The sequence below is a fragment of the Trachurus japonicus genome, chromosome 17 (assembly GCF_045865225.1).
Source record: "Trachurus japonicus isolate A0001 chromosome 17, Traja_1.0".
Taxonomy (NCBI): domain Eukaryota; kingdom Metazoa; phylum Chordata; class Actinopteri; order Carangiformes; family Carangidae; genus Trachurus; species Trachurus japonicus.
This window is the reverse complement of record NC_140923.1, coordinates 20,585,699-20,605,022: the sequence shown is the minus strand read 5'-3', so window position 1 is coordinate 20,605,022 and position 19,324 is coordinate 20,585,699. Positions and strand designations below refer to the sequence as shown.

Below are 19,324 nucleotides of genomic sequence, written 5' to 3'. Positions count from 1 at the left end.
TCGGCCCCTTTCTCTTTCTTTCAGGAGTCTGAAGCGGCCACCGTCATCGCCCGTTTCACTCCAACATAAGCTTTTCATCACCCGGCTTTGTTCTCGGTGAAAGTAATGCTGCGAATCAAAGACATGACAATATTTTCCATCAGCTTGGAGACCCCGGACAAGAGCCCTCGAGCTTTGGCAAAAATCAGGGCCGGTTATTCATCCTGTCACTCCGCACCTGTGGTCCCGCATTCAAAGTATACAAACCTGTCCCTATTAACATTAATTATTCACAAACAACACAAAGGCTGAAATAGAGCAGGTTGAAGTCTGTTTATGGCTCCTAAATGTTTTATTCCTCTGAAGATGTGCCCAAAGCTCTTTTCTCTCCCTTGCTCGCCACCGAGTGCTCGTCTCTCTTTCAGCCTTGAGTAGCCCCTACACTTTGGGTTGTTACAATCGCAGCATCTGCTTAATCTTGCGGATGAAAATATGACACAAAACGCAGCAGACAGCGGATTTGTTAAATCCCGGTAATGAGTGATCAACGCAGGAAAACAATGGTGCTGGTGGCGGGGGGGGGGGGAGGTGATGAGAGCCGTATGGTTCCGGGGGCACCCGGGACAGTTTGCTCTCTTGTGGAGAAAGCGCCAGGTGATGGCTACAAAATCGCCGTTCCAGAGAAGGAGAGCACACCAAATCCACCTCCTTTTCTCTCCTTGAAAAAAAAAAAAAAATAGAAGACATAAATTTAATTGGCTTATCAAGGCGCGGCGAAAAGAGCTCGCTGTTAATTGGCTGGGGGCGCACAAAACAAACCCAGGGACGTGTTTTAGCCTGGCTGGCCCGCGCTGCTCTTTCAGCCCGGGTGTCACATCATTGAAAATGTGTTTTATTATTGCAAAACGTCATGCTTTACAGTTGCCATATTGTGTCCTGGACAAAGGGCTGATGGAGCATTAAAGACGTGGAACACGGTGCCAACCCCGTCTCGAAGACACTGCAAGGGCCTCTCTTTGCTTACTCTCAGGCAGCTGCTGTCCAGGGACTCAGGCAGGCGCGCGGACATGAAAAGAGACAACGTTTGAGCGACCAGGTGCATCTCCCGGAGAACACGGTGCAGACCGATCTGTTCCAGCGGGGACAAGGAAGCGCTCATAAAGATGTAATTTAGATTGGAAGGTTCCTCCTCCTCCTCCCCCCCCCCTCTGCTTCCTCCTCTGTGGGCGCAGACACCTGTTGGTTACCAGCGGCTCTCCGCGGCCTCGGGTCAGCCGGCGGGGCTGAGAGTTCATGTGCACCGGGGATCACACACACACACACACACTCATACCGGGCTGCACAGAAAGACTGATGCCTGATGAAGACTGGACATCAATAATTCATGTGCAGTGAGATTTAAACGGAGCAAAGTGCAACCTCTGGTCAGTGCGTCCACATCTGGACCGAGCCTGACTGTTTACCCTCCGGTATTGATCGACAGCTGGAATATTTTGTGCATTTGCACCAGAATTTGGCCCAGATGTGCAAATGGCATCTAACAGTAATTCTGTAAATGGACCAGATTCTGGACTGGGTTTATTTCACTACAGTTTAGATGGGAAACGTGAATCAGACAGAGCTGTTCATTGCATCCACACACATTCTCCTGTTTTCTCCAGCCAAAGTCATCTTCTCCTTAAGTTTCTCGTAAGTCAATCACGGATCCAAACCGATTCACATCGGTGCGTAAAAGTGCCGACGGCTACGTGAAGACCTGAGACGACGTTCAACACTCACAGAGCTGGAAGAAGTCTGGGAATGAACCGGTTCCCAACTAGCTGTCAGTTATTAATTACAGTGTTACTGTAAAAGCTAAAGCACACAAATTTGGGCATTTATGAGCAGATTTACCTCTGAACTCACTTTTCATTTTAATAAATGGCCCAATTTCTGATCAGATGAATCATTTTTTCCTCTTTCCCCATCATTCCATGACCTCTCAGATGTGTACAACAGTTTATTAAACCAGCTCCAACAGCAACAAGTTGCTGACTCACCGATGATGCAGTGATAATGACGTCACATACAGTATACAATTATATTGCCGACCAGTCCAGGACTTTACACTACAGTTAACTACATTTACTTTAACAAATGCTATGATGATCCACTTTGCAGCGCTGTATTAATATTCTTTTATTTATCATCTGTCACTTAATCTGCGTGATGAAGAATCTTTAAAGAAAAAAACGATGCGGTGCAGAGGAAAAACTAATAAGAAGAATATCATTATCACAATAATTCATCAGAAACAGGAGATTTCAAGTATTCTGCAGCTCACTGTAACAGATACCAGTGTTAAAAATACATAATTAGGCCTCGGTGACTGATGGGCAATTACAGTTATAACATCTCCTGCTGTTATATCAATTTAATTGACTTTTAAAAAATAATTTTAGTCTTTGAATGTGCAACAGCTGACCAGTGACAGACTGGCAGCAGCTCGCACTGTAAACATAAAGCTGCACTCACAGAATGAAAACACTGTTCATACAGAAGCAGAGTGAATTATCTGTGTGAACTGTTCCCTCTGAGCTGAACAAACACAGATTGATGAACATTAAACCATGAAGCTGCAGCCACTGTGGGAAAATGTTGATCTGACTGAGGTCTCAAACAACCAGTTTACGTAACCCAAATAGATTTTTCTGTATTTATGTAGTTATTTTTACTAGAATCAGATTTAATTCTCGCAGATAGTAATGTAAGAATTAAAATACATGTCTCCACACTCGCAGCCTCCACACACACAGACACAGAGCAGTAGCTGTAGGTATGAGAGTCTGTCTGTGGTGAATCAGGCCTTTTTTCAACCAAATTAGCCCTTGACGTGTCCCATAATGTCTGGTCCTGCTGAGGGGCTGGAGGAAATAAAACCTGTCACACAGTAAAATGCTCGAGTCCTTTTAAGCCGTGCCAAGGCCGGAGCCCAGTGACAAGATAGCCGGGAATATTTCAGCCTGTCCCTTCCGCTTGGCTGCGACCGCACCAAAGGCCGTGGAGAGGCGCGGAGCGGGCGGCGCTCTAAAAAAAAACAAAAAAAAAAAAACTATCAAACCAAACAAAAGGTTGAAGAAGGTGCGAGAGACTCCACAAAGCTACCACTGTTTTTAACCCCCGGCCCACAAGAGGAGCGGCCCTGCTGCCAAAGAGATGAAGCTGCGCAGCATTGACTGGCTAACATTTGACTTTCTAATGGCTGTAATGGGATTACATGCTCCTGACGCGCGGGTAATGAGAAGCGGATTCAGAGAGGACGTGGAGGGAGAGAGGCAGAGAGAGGAGAGGGAGAGAGAGTGCAGGAGCAGAGACGGAGAGAGAGAGAGAGAGAGAGAGAGAGAGAGAGGGAGAAGAGGAGGAAAGAGGGAGGAGGAGGAGGAGAGAGGGAGAAGAGGAGGAGAATGGGGGAGAGAGGGGGGGCAGATAGAGGAGGAGAAGAGGGAGAGAGAAAGAGAGGGGGAGAGAGACAGACAGGGAGAAGAGGAGAGAGAGGAGGAGAATGGGGGAGAGAGAGGGGGAGGAGGAGGGGGCAGATAGAGGAGGAGGAGAGAGAGAGAGACAGAGAGGGAGAAGGGGAGAGAGAGGAGGAGAAAGGGGGAGAGAGAGAGACAAGGGGAGAAGAGGAGAGAGAGAGAGAGAGAGAGAGAGAGAGAGAGAGAGAGAGAGAGGAGCAGAACTCCCTGAACCTAAAGTTGAACCGGAGAATAGCCCGCAGTGTGTGTGTGTGTGTGTGTGTGTGTGTGTGTGTGTGTGTGTGTGTGTGTGTGTGTGTAATGAAACCGCTGAGATGCATGATGTGATCAGAGTCAGACACTCACACACACACACACCAGAGGAAACCCACCTGTGATGCTGCATCTTTATCTTTTTTTTAATCCATCCTCTCCTCCGGCCTCTGTCCGTCGCTGCTGCTTGTTGCTGTTTGCAGCTCCGGGCTCCACCATGTGCGGTTCATATACCCGGCGGAGTGTCGGTGTCGTTGGGGGGCGGGCGGGGGGGAGAGGAGAGGAGGAGGCCGAATGGGACAGGGACACATGCTGGAGGGACGTCGCTACCACGGGAAAATGTGTCCCTGCAGCACCTGGCAACACAGAGCAGCATTCAACAGCCTCCCACCACCCTGCTGCAGGCCCGGGCCCAGACCCGGGCCCGGCGCGGCGCGGCGCGGCAGACCCACACCTTCAGCTGCTGGCTTGTTGAGTTTGTACACTGGCTCCTCATTAGCATCTCATTTGCATATTTATGTCACAATTTTCAGGCGTGATTAGTCCGAGTTAACTGTCAGCTTCCCCTCTCTCTCTCTCTCTCTCTCTCTCTCTCTCTCTCTCAGTCATCATCAGTCCAGAGGCCGCTCCCTGCTGTAGGTAACAGCTCACCACGTCCAGGGCTGTTGTATAGGGGAGAAAGATGATAATTCTAGGGGCCCAGCGCCCAGTAGGGCCCACAAAAAACCCCAGTTGTCTAATCTTTGTATGACTGAATTATTCTGCATAAAACCCAAATGCTGCATTAGCGTCAAAACAAAAATAAAAAATGATAATACATACCTAGTCTAAGAAAAAAAAAAGAACTGGAAAGGTTAGGGGGTAGGGGCCAACTATAGTATTCTTTAAGGGGACCCAGAATTCCTAGCAACGGCCCTGACCACGTCATTGCGAAGCCTTAATCAGTAGACTATGGGTATTTTATTTATTAGAGGACTATTCGAGAGTTACAGGTTCTGATCTAATTTCTTCATGACAGTAACTCTGTAACCCTCAGTAACCCTGCTGATGGTCTCAAATAAACCCGTTTAATTTAGTCAATAACAAGAAATAGACAAGTTAAAGCTGATATTGTGTTTTGATTGGGGAAAAAAAAAACTTTCACGCGTGTTTCCCCATAAAAAAACAGCAGGAGCTTTCAGTCACAGCGCGTGGCCTTCGTCAGTTTACTCAGCCGTCAGAGAGTTAACTTCGCTCTATTCTCCCAACGTCAAGATCCTGATTCAGAGTATATTATTGCTGATTTATTTCTCATGTTGTTCTAATTTTGTCTTTTCTTTGTACTGATGTTTCTCCTGTGCGGTTTTTTTTTTTGTTACATTTCTGCTCTCTGGCCCATTTGATTAAAGTTTACTTAATTGAATGGAAGTGAATAATATCTGCATATAAGTATGTAAGTAAGTAAGGTTTTAAATTGTTAGTCATAGTAAAATAATAATAAAATGATTATTTAAGTGTGGCCTAATATTTATAAATCGTTTTTTATAAATTAATAGATTAAAAACACATGCAAAGGGAGCATGAAGTTTCAGATGTTTTTATTAACAGCTTCTATATAAATATAAATCATTGTACAACAATATAAAAATATGTCTTCTCTGGTTCATTGCAGTTAAATTAAAACATATATTATCACTCGTGGAAAAAAAATAAATACATGATTGCCAGTTGCCTGAATTACAAAAAAATAAAATTATCAACATGATAAAACTATTTACAACGAGTCAGATCACTTGGTGGTCACAGTTTTACAGCGCGCGCCTTTTAAGTGCACACAAAACACACACACACACGGGATCCGCATCGCGGTCTTCCACACTTGTGCGTCGTATACAGGTCGAGTCTACTACATGAACTCTGTGTTCATCATCATCATCATCAGGCCACGAGGCCAAAGGGAGGCTCGTTTTCAATGTCCGTGAGGCCCGGTTTGTTGTGCAGTTTTCGGGGGTCCTCCGGGGTCCAGACCTTGGCGGTGCGGATGATGTTCTGCTCCCGGAGCTGCTTCTCATCCGACCAGGACAGAGAGTGTCCGGCCAGCGGGGGCAGGCCGTAGTCCGGGTCACTGGGAGAGGGAGATCCTGGGGAGGGAGGAGGAAGAGGAGAACATTAATATTTCAGTTTTTCATCATCTTCATCAGAAGCACTCTCATTTGTTTATTTATTTATTGATTTTACTATCTATCTATCTATCTATCTATCTATCTATCTATCTATCTATCTATCTATCTATCTATCTATCTATCTATCTATCTATCTATCTATCTATCTATCTATCTAGATCTACATCAATCATGTAGCGGAATGATCTGAAGTGGACCTACTTGTTCCTCTGTGACAAATGATGACCTTCTTGGGCTGCGCGTGCATCTCGCTGCTGGAGTTCCTGATGGGCAGGTCGGACTGCACGAGCTCGGCCAGGAAGTTGATGTAGCCGATGGCCAGACGCAGCGTGTCCACCTTGGACAGTCTCTTCTCGTAGGGCAGCGTGGGGATGTGGGACCGCAGTCCCTCGAAGGCGTCGTTGATGGACTGCATCCTCCGCCGCTCGCGCACGTTAGCCGCCTGCCGCAGCTGCTGCATCTCCATGTCGGACCTCATCCGCCTCCTCCGCTTCAGCAGCGCTCCTCCTCCTCCTCCGTGGTGGTGGTGGCGGTGGTGGTGGTGCGGGGACAGGTCCGGGGTGGTGCTGTCCGCGCAGCCGTAGGAGAAGGTGGAGGACGAGGAGGAGAAGGACAGGTCGCCGATGTCATAGTCGGCGTCGTGCTCCGCGCGGCTGATGTCTCCGTCCTTGTAGTAGTCTTGGAAGTGACTGGCGAGGAAGTCCACGTCGTCGTCCAGAAAGTCGTCGGTGTCCAAGTGTCCGTCCCTCGACGACTGGTCGGTGAAAAACTCGTCATCGTCGAAGTAGGGAGGGGAGGAGAAAGAGTCCAGTCCGGAGAACGGGTCCAGCACAGCGTCCATCTCTTGTCTCGCGCTGTTGTCCGCGGCAAAACAATGAGCTGGTTGTTCTTCTTCTTTATGAAGCTCCTTATTGTCGCTCCGGTGTTCGCAACACTTTAGTTTTTGGGTTGAGAACCGGCACGCGAGGCTTCTTTATAGCGACATCCATAGTCGCGTGCCGTTTGCCAGGAGGGCCAACCAATCACAGCTCGGTCCGCGAGGCGCACCTCGAGATAATCCCCTCCAGAAGGCCACGCCCCCTCCACTTCCCCCACCCCCCTCTTGTCTCCACTGTCCGGGCAGAGCTGACATCTCAACTCCGCTCTGCTGACACCAGACCAGACCAGACCAGACCCCGCTCCACAACCAACACACTTTTAGACATTTATACACACCTGCACACATCTCCACTGATGGCTGCACCTGACCTGACGGAACCCTATGTCTAATCTCTAGTATCTATATCAAGACAGTATCTTTGACTCACCGTGTAGCCGCCTGCTACAGGTTTACACTGCAGACTGTCATGATGAAAACGAGCCACCAGGACCTCGCAGCTAAATAAGAGGCTGTTGTTGGAAATAAAACTTGCTGAGGAGGAGATGAAGCAGCAATTAACTGCTGCCAATGCACACACGAGAAGCATCTTTTATAATATTTATTGGCTGCTATCTTTCTATGAGTATTTATTGTTATCTTTCTTGTTATATGCACTTTATGCACTGAGTGGGATGTTGTGTAGCGGAGAAAATGAATTCCCATGGGATCAATAAAGTATCTATCTATCTATCTATCTATCTATCTATCTATCTATCTATCTATCTATCTATCTATCTATCTATCTATCTATCTATCTATCATAAGCTCATTACCTTGCAGAGCTCAGTGTGTGTGTGTGTGTGTGTGTGTGTGTGTGTGTGTTCAGACTATGCAGGTGAACCACCGAGTGAGGACATGACCCACATTTTTTTTCTTTTTGATGCGATGTTGACCTTTTTTTTTAGATCAACTTTTTCATTGAAAAAGTACACTATATATGTCTACATCATGTACATTGTTTTTCTCCTTTTTTTTCTCCCCACACAGTAAGTGCAAACAGATACAAAGTCACGCGATGTTGACCTTTAAGAATAGCCTCTATTATATGTGTTATATGTGTTATATGTGCTATAATAGTCTGTCTATCTATCTAGATATTACTATATAATATGCGTTTTATCAGTACTGAAACAATAACAGCAATAGCAATAGTAATAATCATCATCATAATAATCATCATAATAACAAAAACAACAACTATTATTATTGTAATAAGCCAAATAATTATTACTTAATAATTAGTTTGTTACATTAGTTATTCATTTTACTCTAACAGTCAAAGTGAGTAAAAGTGAAAGTTTATACAAATCGCGGCCTCCTCCAGCGTCAGGCAGGTGGAACAGGAGCAGGTTGTGTTGTCATCATCAGACAGTGTACACAGTGAGGCAGGGTGACCTGTATTGAGACAAGGCTCAGCTCAGTGGAGACTAGAGACACCTCGCTCATTTATTCCGCAGTAAGTGGGCTGCGCCGCCGCCGTAAATACACGCACCAGTAGAGTGGTCGATGCGCCACTTGTGCCAGCCAGTGCGGGTTGTGACTGGGAGAGCTGGTTGACGGATAAAAGCACAGTGGTGGGCCCCGGGGCGCGCGCCTCTCTGACACCTCCAGCTACAAATTAACGCTCCCCGGTACTACACCGAGAGGAGCCTGCCCACCGGTCTGCCTCTGTAAGTACGCATCTATTCAGCCCATTGAGCGAGGAAGGTGGTGGTGGTGGTGGGGGGGTTGGGGGGGGTCACTTTGTTCTGCACAAAGTGGAGCTTTTTGCAGGGCGACCCGCGTGTGCGCGCACCCTATGGGTGGAGAGGCAGAAAGCTGCAACACGGGCCGCGGCCGTGGGAAGAAGACCACTTGCGTCCCCATCGCCACTCAATGCAACACGTCGCGTTATAAATGAGGGTTGTGTTGCTGTCCGACATAATGAAGCTGTAGCCGGCACACACAATACACGCACAGGTGCTGAACGCATCAACAACACAACACCAAACCCTGACAGGACCCTGCTGCTGCTGCTGCTGTAGGACCGCGGCCCCCTCACACACAGTCAAGCCATCAGTAACACCACAGGCTGCTGCACATACAGGACTGTGACTTATCATCATCATGAAGCCATGAACTCAACCAGGACGGTTAGAGTATAAAGTGACATTCACTCAAATCATTATTTATATTATGCTGGAGAAAAAAAAACTAAAATTAAAATTATAAAATGATATTTATTTATAACTGAATATAATGTTATCTGGTTTTTGCAGAAATGTTACAATAATCTTTATCTCGAAGCTTCCCAATTTTAGTCATAGACCACTTTCCCGGAAGTAAAAAAAACAAAACAAAAAAAAATTAATAAAATAAATTGCTAGTCTGTGCCTATATGTGTAGTTTTACAATAATAAACCTAACCTACATATAAATATATAAATTAAACATAGCTTATAATGTTAACCTATAGTTTTTGTACTGTTTAAAATCATATAATAATAACAACAACAACAACAACAATAATAATAATAATAATAATAATAATAACAATAATAATAATAATAATTCCTTCCTCCTTTGATGCATAAGCCTTACAATACGCAGTCTATACACATTTAATCACATTTTATAATTCACTGAATATGCAGATAACTAACTGCTTATAATATAATTATCATTCATGGAACCATACTGCATCTGAAATGTGTTGCAGTTAAATACACACTCATAACAGCCATGTCATCCTCTCTAATTAATCATAACATAGTGTGCATCATGTGCCGTGGTTTAAATGAAAGTTCACCTCAGATAGAACGAGTAGCCTTCAGTGTTTAGTCTACATCAGCCTCTCTCCTCTCCTGGTTTTAAAGCCTCCTCTTTGTCACATTGCAATTTAAATGACACACTTTCTCTCACAATATCAACATGACCACATCTTTGTGTCCTGCAGGACTTTATTGTTCCTGCTCCGTCAGTCTGTTAAAACTTTATCACTAAGGCAACAGTGTGTGTGTGCGCCCCCATCCCTCCCTCCCTCCCTCACTTTGCTGAAAAACCAGATGATAATTCGAACCGTGCAGGTTTTTAACGCGCCGTGACCGCGCGCTCCACGCCGCCTCATTGATGAACGTGCTGTCTATCTGAACGGGCCGACCTGCGCGAGCGCACCAAGTGTTTCGGTTCCCATGCAGCCCCCGGTCTGCAGCATGCAGCAGGCTGGACGCTGCATTCAACAGCCCCCAACACACCGGTCACGGTGCACGACAGGGTGGTGGTGGTGTATGATGAGTGGAGGGGGGGTCTGCACAAACTCACCATACACACACACACACATGCACGCAAAAAAAACACATTTATCTTCCCATGATGACATTGTTGATAGACCCAGTTTAAATTATTATTATTATTATTATTATTATTAGCATTAGCATTATTATTATGAGCATTGTTGTTGTTTTTATCATCATCATCATTATAATTATGAATAATAACAATAATGATATAGGTCTAAATGTAATCATCTTACACCTAGTTTCACATTAAAAGCATGAAATTAAAATAAAGGATGAATTATTATAGATTAATAAGATATAATTACTGACATCCATAATGAAAGAGCTGTAAAGTCAGACAGGTATGACAGTTCATTTTCAGGTGCCACTTTCACTCATTCACTCATTCATTACAGTGTTAAATAGAGATAATTGCCTGTTGATACTTGACATTCACCTCATTCAAACATTCAATATGCATAAATGAATATGCAATGTAGGAGGCATTCATTATTCCTAATTATAATATAATAATATATTCTAATTATTTTCTAAATAAAAGTTTTTAAGACAGAAACCTGTCATTATATAGGCCTATTCATGCTGTTTTTTCATTTTTCATATATTTGATATATTTAATATATATTTGCTGAACTGTTTCCTTCATTTTCATCTAATAAAAAATAAAAAGTGAACACAGCCTCAGTGCACCTAAAATCTGCCTGTCATCATGCTGCAGGTCTGTAGTTTCCTCTGCTCTGCTGCCGTAGTGCCTATGAGCAGCTCTCCTGTCAGCAGGAGGAGGAGGAGGAGGAAGAGGAAGAGGAAATCCAGAAAGTGAAGGAAAGCAGACAGTGTGTGGAATTAGAGCTGCAGCTAATCCTCCACTCAGTGGTAATCCCTGTAATCTCTCACAGGGGGATTATCCATCTGGGTGACTATACAACAAATTAAAGGGATTTACTGAACAGTAATTTAACAACCTGATTAGATGCATCTTCTGCTTCAACATAACCTTTGCTTGTTGGTCACTTGAAGGGAGAAGCTACAATTAGCTGATGTTACACTGTTTATTTTAGTCGTCAAGGTCGTTTGTTGCTCATGTGGAGTTGAGGAGCTTTGGAAGCTCCATTACAGATGTTAAAATGTGAATCTATCACATGTAAAGTTCAAATACTGGACATTTTATAAAACATGACATGTCGTTTTCACTTTACAATAAGGGTCCCTTAGTACATTATTAAGCATTAATATATGATTATTCAACTATTATTACTTAATAATTTATTAACTAACTTTGAGTAGTAAACAATAATTAACTGCTTACTAATAGGCTACATTAATTAATGTGTTTCCTAATCCTAAATAATTAATAATGATTGGTAATATATCTGTAAACAGTTAATTGATGCTTAATAATGTACTAACTAACGTTAATTAAGGGACCCATATTGTAAAGTGTTACCAAAAAAAAAAAAGAATAATAATAATTCTATCATATATTCCACATGTTGAGATGTTACAGCAGAATCTCATCCTGAACAGAAAGGCAAATTGATTTACAAAATAAAATACACATATAGAAAACACACATTAAAGACACACAGCACCAACATGGACAATAACAGACAGTGGTGTCCAGACAAGGTCCTTAAGGTCAGAGAGCAAAAGTCAAGTGAGCAGTCTGTGCAAATAAGATAATGAGATTAAACTGTGAAGGGGCAGATCATCACTGTCAATTAAATATAATAGACAAATTAGTGGAAAAGAAATTTAAAAAGCTGTGTCTTGGTGTGTTGTCGTATTTAATTAGCTTTTCTAGGTACATAAATGAATTAGATATAATTATTGATCATGTTCTGCCAATAGGAGACTGATGCTGGACGTAACATAACCTCCAGAGGAGCTCACCACCATCTTCTCTACCCACCTGTTAACTTATGTATGTGCGTATATACACACACACATATACATGCACCATGTCTCACACAGACATACACACACACACACACACACACACACACACGTGCATGCATTCAAACAGTGGTGAAAGCAGGTCACAGGATGTCAGTGTAGCAACTTGCTGCCGTAGCACCAGGGAGGCCTGGGAATCCCGCCACATGCATGCAGGCCCGGGCAGAGCAGGGACATGGGGAGGGAGCTCGCTGTGCAGGCTGACACACACACACACACACACACACACACACACACACACACACACACACACACATGAACACACTCTGTGGAGGATAATGAGTCTGTTCGTCCATGTCACGACATCATTGTCCCAGCAGGTCGCAATTACTTGTTGTTTTACATTTAGTTGCTTTTATTGTCTCCATTAGGAGAATATAGTTGGTTTTTATTGCACAATCCCCTTATACATTTCTCACTCACACACACATCTTGCACAATTTAATAATTTAATGGAGGTAGGTACAGTATGAAGGACAGTTGATATCTATTTAACTTGCAGTTTGGTACCCTGCACCCTTTTCCTGAAGGCATCAACTCATACTTGCTGTGAAGAACATTAAACATAGAATAGAATAGAATAGAATGCTTTATTGTCATTGTAAACAATAAAATTAGTTTAGGATACCCAAACCATAGTGCAAAAATATGACAAAATATAAGACAATAGATATAAATATAAATATAAAAGTGGTAGTAAAAACATAATGTTGTTTACATTAAATCCAACCATCTCTAACTTGACAGACAGACAAAATGCATTATGCACTTTCCAACAGATACAGTATAAATGTAGTGCGTCATACTGTTGTTATCTTTACCTCTTATAAACCTTCGAAAATATAATTTTTACATGGTAGTGTTATTTATTGGTTTGAAGGATATAGTGATTGAGTTTAGTTTTGTGTAGAACACAGAACCTGGATCAAAGAAAGAATGTCTTCAGTCTTTAATTTAACTTTATTAACTATCTTACACCAATTAGTCATAACATTGTGACCACTGACAGGTGAAGTAAATAACATTGAATACCACTTCATTATAGCACCTGTTAGTGGGTGGGATATATCCGGCAGCAGGTGAACATGTTGTCCTAAAAGTTGATGTTAGAAGCAGGAAAAATGTTCAGATGTTCTGATCCAGTTCTCCAAGGACGACTGGGTCTCTCGTGTGCTGCAGCTGCAGCTCTTGTGGGCTGTTCCCGGTCTGCAGTGGTCAGGATCTATCAACAGTTGGTCCAAGGAAGGAACAGTGGTGAAGCGGCCACAGGCTCATTGATACACGTGGGGAGAGAAGGCTGGCCCGTGTGCTCCGTGTTAAAGCGGCCGCCCCATATAGAGGCTGCAGTCCTCAACGCAGGCGTCCCCGGTTCGAGTCCCGCGTCGGGCAGACCTTTCCTGCATGTCATTCCCCCTCTCTCTGCCTCCCCCTTTCCTGTCTATCTCACTGTGCTATCAAATAAAGGCAAAAAAGTCAAAAAATATACTTAAAAAAAAAAAAAAAAGAAACACACAAAAAAACAAAAGCAAAACAAGTACCACTAGCAAAGAAATAAAATAGTTAGGTACACTACAATCTCGTATGAGCAGCCATGAGCTGTTTCTTCACCTGTTTTTGGAAACTCTGGGTTTTAGAAATGTGACCAAGAAGGGAGTTCCATACTACAATAGCTCTGTAGAGCACTGCTTGTTTGTTGCCTATAAATGCTAATTACATGTACATATGTGAATTATTATTATTATAGTTTTATTTATTCTTATTCTATTTTATCTTATTTTATTCTGTTCATATCCTGACTTTATTTTAGTGATGGTATTTTATTTGTCTCTGTATATGACACTTTCTGTTGATTTCTCTTATTATTCAGGAGTTTGTAACTAAGGAAAATTTCCCTCAGGGGATCAATTAAAGGGACAACGAGGAGTTTTCACACTGCATTTATGAGCCTCCGCGCGCACCGTGAAATTCTTTGACCGGCGCAAGACAGACTCATTTTTTCATTCATCAAGAATTAAAGTCAGAGGTTCGAAGACGATCACATACCGTCGTAGGTCCGACCATAAACAGCGATTCGGCGGCGTTATTCTCATGACTCGCCACAAAACCGAAAGTAAAGAGAGCTGGTCGACTCGACCAGCATTTCCGCCACCACTAATAATAACAAAATAACGATAGAGACAAAACGATATATTTATCGAAAATGGGCCCATTAACAAGTGTGGGTAGCGTAGATTCATCCACATTAACGTGAGACTTTTTTTTATAACCAAATAGAAACTCCTCATTGTCCCTTTAAGTAATTCTGAATCTAAATGTGAATTGCATGTCTGGTGGGATATGAGTGAGTATCAGTGTGGAGTTGCTTATACAGACAGTCAGGGATTTTGAAATGATGAATGTCTTGGATGGATTGTTGCCTAACTAAATTCTGTTGTATTGTCTCACCAGTACAATGACAATAAAGTTATCTTGAATCTCAAATGCAAACAGAGATGTGGAGGAAGTGCAGTCACGACCACATGACCTCAGTCAGACAACGCCTTTCGGCCGCCCACCCTCACAGGTCCAGATGCTGTTGTCATCCAAGCTCATTCTTCGGCCTCTTTAAAGGTCCAGTGTGTAAAAATTGTCAAGGTTTATTGGCAAAATCTGAATATACTAACCATGAATATATTTGTTTAAGTTTATAATGGCTATAAAGTAAAATTTGTTTGGTTTTTGTAGCCTTATAATTCTTCTTTTATATCTACATATAACAAGGGTCTTGCTTTAGAGATTGTCGCCATCTTGCACCGCCATGTTTGTACAGCAGCATGAACGGAAAATCCAGCCAACCAAAGAGCGTGTTTTGCGAGTTTCATATAGTGTTGTGACGTTCACGAACGAACCGATTCTATTGAACGGCTCGTTAACATGAACGATGGGAACCGAGTCACAGCTGGGAACCGTTCTTTTTTTTTTAACATCTCTGTGTGTTCATAACAGTCAATTGAAGCTGCTCCATTGGCTACGTAAGTGGCGTGCAAACTCAGATATTAGTGGGATATCTAATTTTGTATTATTTTGTTCCAAATCTCACCCCATTATTTCCAAGATAAAATGAGTTACCACCAGGCTGGCTTCTTAAAACTTAATAAATATTTTAAAAAATCAGTCATATGAGCCAGTTTTTTGAACGGCTCTTTGAAAGGAACGGCTCACCAAGATCCGGCTCCCCTCAAAGAGCCATAAATCCCATCTCTACATGTTCATAAATAAACCAAGAAAGAAGAAGGAGGAAGGAAAGAAGAAGGAGGAGGAAAGAGCAGACATATTGTAAAATGGTTTATATCTTCACCTCATCGCTCCATGCTCCTGAAATACTCCCAGTCATGGTAAACAAGTTTTTTTCTCCGCAGAGGCCACCGTCACTTTGCCAACAGGAGGGGTGAATGCGAGTGAGTGAGTGCTGCGATCTAGAATCTGAACGCTAGATATCAAGTTTCCCCCCCCCATTTTACACACTGGACCCCTCTAAGTAAACACAATGTCATCACAACACCCAAACACACCCCTCCCATCTCCTTTCCCCTCAACACCACTGGAGTCTGTATTATAATCCTCAGAAGTCCTTGACGGTGCTGGCTGGGCAGAGGAGGGGCTGGGGTCAGTGCGGCGGGGTAATTGACTCATCTGCTGCTGGCTGTAATTGATTTGGGCGTTAATCTGGTGGTTCCAGACTAAAGAGCCGGGCTAATATGTGGAGGAGGCTGGAGAGAGTCCAGCTCTGCCCGGGGGCTGTTGACGGCTGCAGGAGGATTGAAGCAGATTAGCAGAGATTTTCGGAGGCGTCCTGCAGAAACTCCTCCACTGAACTGTTTTGTCTGCTTGTCTGTCAGAGAGACCGGGGTCAGGGTCTGGGGGAAAGTCCTGCATGCAAATGTGTGCGCACTTGAAGGACTATTGTCAACAGTGTTTTTTTTTTTTTTTTTGGGGGGGGGGGGTGGATCCATGGGCTTCGATTCCAGAGTCCTTGACGGGCTCCCAGGTGTCAGGCACAGGGTTCTGGTGGTCCTTCACTGGGACTCGAGTGGGTGCTATAGATCTTGGACTGAGCACAGGAGTCCTTGACAGGACTGTAGAGATCATTGACTGGGATGGAGGGTCCTTGATTGTACTTTGCAAGTGTGTCACTTTGTTCCTGTGATTTTCTTTACTGGTGGGTGAGACCTGGTCTAGATTCTGGACCCTTCTCACTGTGAGGTGCACTCTCTGTCAGAAGTGGAATACTTGGACTGTAGATTTAAGGGCTGCTCTGACAGTCTACAGGTGTTTCCAGGTGTTGGGCACCATGCATTAGTAGACCTAAGCTGAGTTCGAAATCATCCACTCATTTACTCACTCCCTACGCCCTACATCATGTATATGATATAGTGAACTACAACACGATGTAGGGAACGACGAACGTGGTTGTATCAGCAGATGTAATGTAACCAGATGCGCCGAGAATCGTGCAAACAAACCGGACACATACAATGAAATAAGAAAAACCGGACACTTGCGGGAACATAATTCTGCGTGGTTGTGTTTCCAGGACAATAAACTGTTGAAATAGGCTATTGGAAGTTTGGTTTGGTCAACTACTGTTGTATGTCCCGCTGTAACAACTTGCGTGTGAACTGTGGCCATTAGCTTAGCTCGTAAACTCGTATTTACTAAATATTCTACTACAGTTTCTTTGTTAGATTGATGCTGCCTGTTATTGTTTGGATGCTGCTGCCCAACTCCTGCTCATGGGGCGAGGCAAACGGAGCGAAGGCAAATACGTCTCAGGAGTTTATTGGTAAATAACCTAAATAAATCATAGTTAACATGCTAATTAGCTTGCTCATCTTCTCTGGCAAAACACGACCGCATTGCATTGTGGGATACGGGAGTAGAAAGTAGTGTACATTGTTCACTCAATTTTGCATTGTGGGTGTTTTGTCGTCCACTAGCCTATATAGTTGATGAAATTAATCACGGAGAATTCGAACAACAATACAAAATGGCGAACACACTATATAGTGCACTACATCCGTGATAGGGGGCAATTTCGAACATAGCTCTATAGTCTTAAAAATGTCCTTGGGTAGTGTCACCTGCATGACAGTGGGTGGGGTTTGAAGGCAGCAGGTGTATCTCTGCTGCAGGTGGTGTTACTAAAATAACACAACCCAGTGTCTGGTGATCAAGCAGCATCTCGGGTAATGTATGAACCAGCTTTGGTCCATCAGAAGTCTGATAGTCTGGGAATCAAATGCTGAATCAGCAGCAGATGAATCGCAGTCAAACACACTGTCGATATGCTGTTGTTAGTTCAGGACATCAGATCTCACAGTGAGGAGGAACAGCTCAGAGAAAACAGTGAACCACCTGCTGATGCTGTGAAACACAGTTAAAGAAGGTAAGACAGGAACCAAAGGGTTAAAGCAGGAGCCTGAGCTGTGTCACAATAATATAGAATATTTTACATTAAAGCAGAAGTAAGCAATCCGGTCGTTTTGGCTAACCTCTTGTCAGACGATGGAGTTAGCAGTCCCCGCCCACGTCACCACATTCACGCGCATCCCTTGGCTGCACACACAGAGAGGACCGTCCCTTTTTGCCATTCTCTCTCCTCATTGGATAACTGTTGTAGGATACAAGGAAAGTTTTCTCCTCGACTTACAGCAGAGCAGAGTGACTGACAGACCCGTGTTTCAGACCAAAAACTCTAAGTCATTGCCATCGGAAGATATAACTATTTAAGACTTATATTAACACAAACATTCCGCTTACTTCTGCTTTAACTTCAAATAAACCCTGGACTGTGTATATTTTATATATTCTCAAGGCCCACCGGGACAGTGGATTTTGTGCTCCGTCTCCTGGATGTAATGGTGGTTATGAAGGATCCTCAAAGAGCAGTGTGATGAGGAGGAATGAGTCCAGTACAACCAGCCTCACTCTGACCTCAGTGCTGAGAGATTTGAATCTAATCTAAAGTCCATATGATTTTTTTTTACCCTCTCCTTCTCTCAGCCAGTGGCGTATTCAGAGAGTGGCCTTGGGTGGCACGGGCCACCCCTGAAATCTGATTGGCCACCCCAGGTGCCAACCCAAAATATAATGTTCTATATGCCCAGTTGGAGGCATTTTATACATTGTTTATACTGGCTTTTGTCAAGTAATTCTTTTCTCATTGAGGTTTTCTATCACAATTGTATGTTGCCACTCTTGTATTTTGTATTATCTGTATTTCCCTGTCTAGTTTTTCTTGCAGTGTTAGTAATTTAAGTAGATATGGGTTTTGCAGACAAAATGGTTATGGCCAAAACCTGTGTGTTTGTGTGTGCACGTGCTCACGCTTCATGCCACCCCACCTAAGTCAGTGTCCCACTTGGGCCACCCCTATCAAAAATGCCTGGTTACGCCCCTGCTCTCAGCATCAATCAGTTCTACTGTGGAAGCATAATATTTTACACATGCTTCATATTATTAATGTGGCTTTTATCAACCAAAAGACTTCTACAAAAAACACTTTATCTTGTGCACTTTAATATAGCAGCGGAATTGTATTATTATTTTTATCTTATTCAATACATTTTCAGTGCTGACTGATCAGCTGCTGCTAGAGGGTGCAAGACTGAATTTTGTCAGGTACCACAGTTACAATAAATCTTCCTTGTATCCTACATGTTCCAATAGCACCATCTGTTGGTCAAACAATGCTCTGCATGTGTACATCCCCCAATGGAGCAATTAACACCTAAATTGCAACAGCTGTTATCTAACTGTCACAAGCATCTCACAAATAGCAGAAATGAAACTTCACTCCTGTTACAATAAAGTAATTCTGCAGCTCTGACCACTTTACTCTGCTGCACCACAAACCAAGGCGAGTAACTCCTCTAACACTCTGAATTAATCTGAATTGCTGACTCCATTTACTCAGGGTTAATCAATGATAATAGAATATTTATAAAACATTTAACAAGTGTACATATACTGTAGTAAAAACAAACACAACAGCAATAAAACAGTAAAATGGTCCTATAGTTGGTCACAACATAAATAAGAGCTTAAAGTTTAAAGTTTCATGTGATTTTAAAGCAGTAACATGTTCAGCGCATGAGTTACTAAAAGTATGAAACAGTCTGTTGAACTGATTCAGCAGACACTCAATGCTGTGTAAAGCCCCTTGATATAAACTGTTTGTGAAAATGGGCAGTACAGATAAACTTGCCTTATTTTATTAGAGACACA

General features: G+C 43.2%; 1 protein-coding gene across 1 annotated transcript; it reads right to left on the bottom strand.

Moving 5' to 3' along the window:
• Nucleotides 1-5,321: 5,321 nt before the first annotated feature.
• Nucleotides 5,322-6,757, bottom strand: ptf1a (pancreas associated transcription factor 1a). Its single transcript, XM_085803956.1, has 2 exons — nucleotides 6,110-6,757; nucleotides 5,322-5,866 (listed from the first exon to the last, which is right to left on the bottom strand). Exons 1-2 carry the CDS (start codon nucleotides 6,747-6,749, stop codon nucleotides 5,664-5,666), a joined length of 843 nt encoding a protein of 280 aa, XP_085660082.1. The 5' UTR covers nucleotides 6,750-6,757; the 3' UTR covers nucleotides 5,322-5,663.
• Between the last annotated feature and the right edge of the window lie 12,567 nt (nucleotides 6,758-19,324).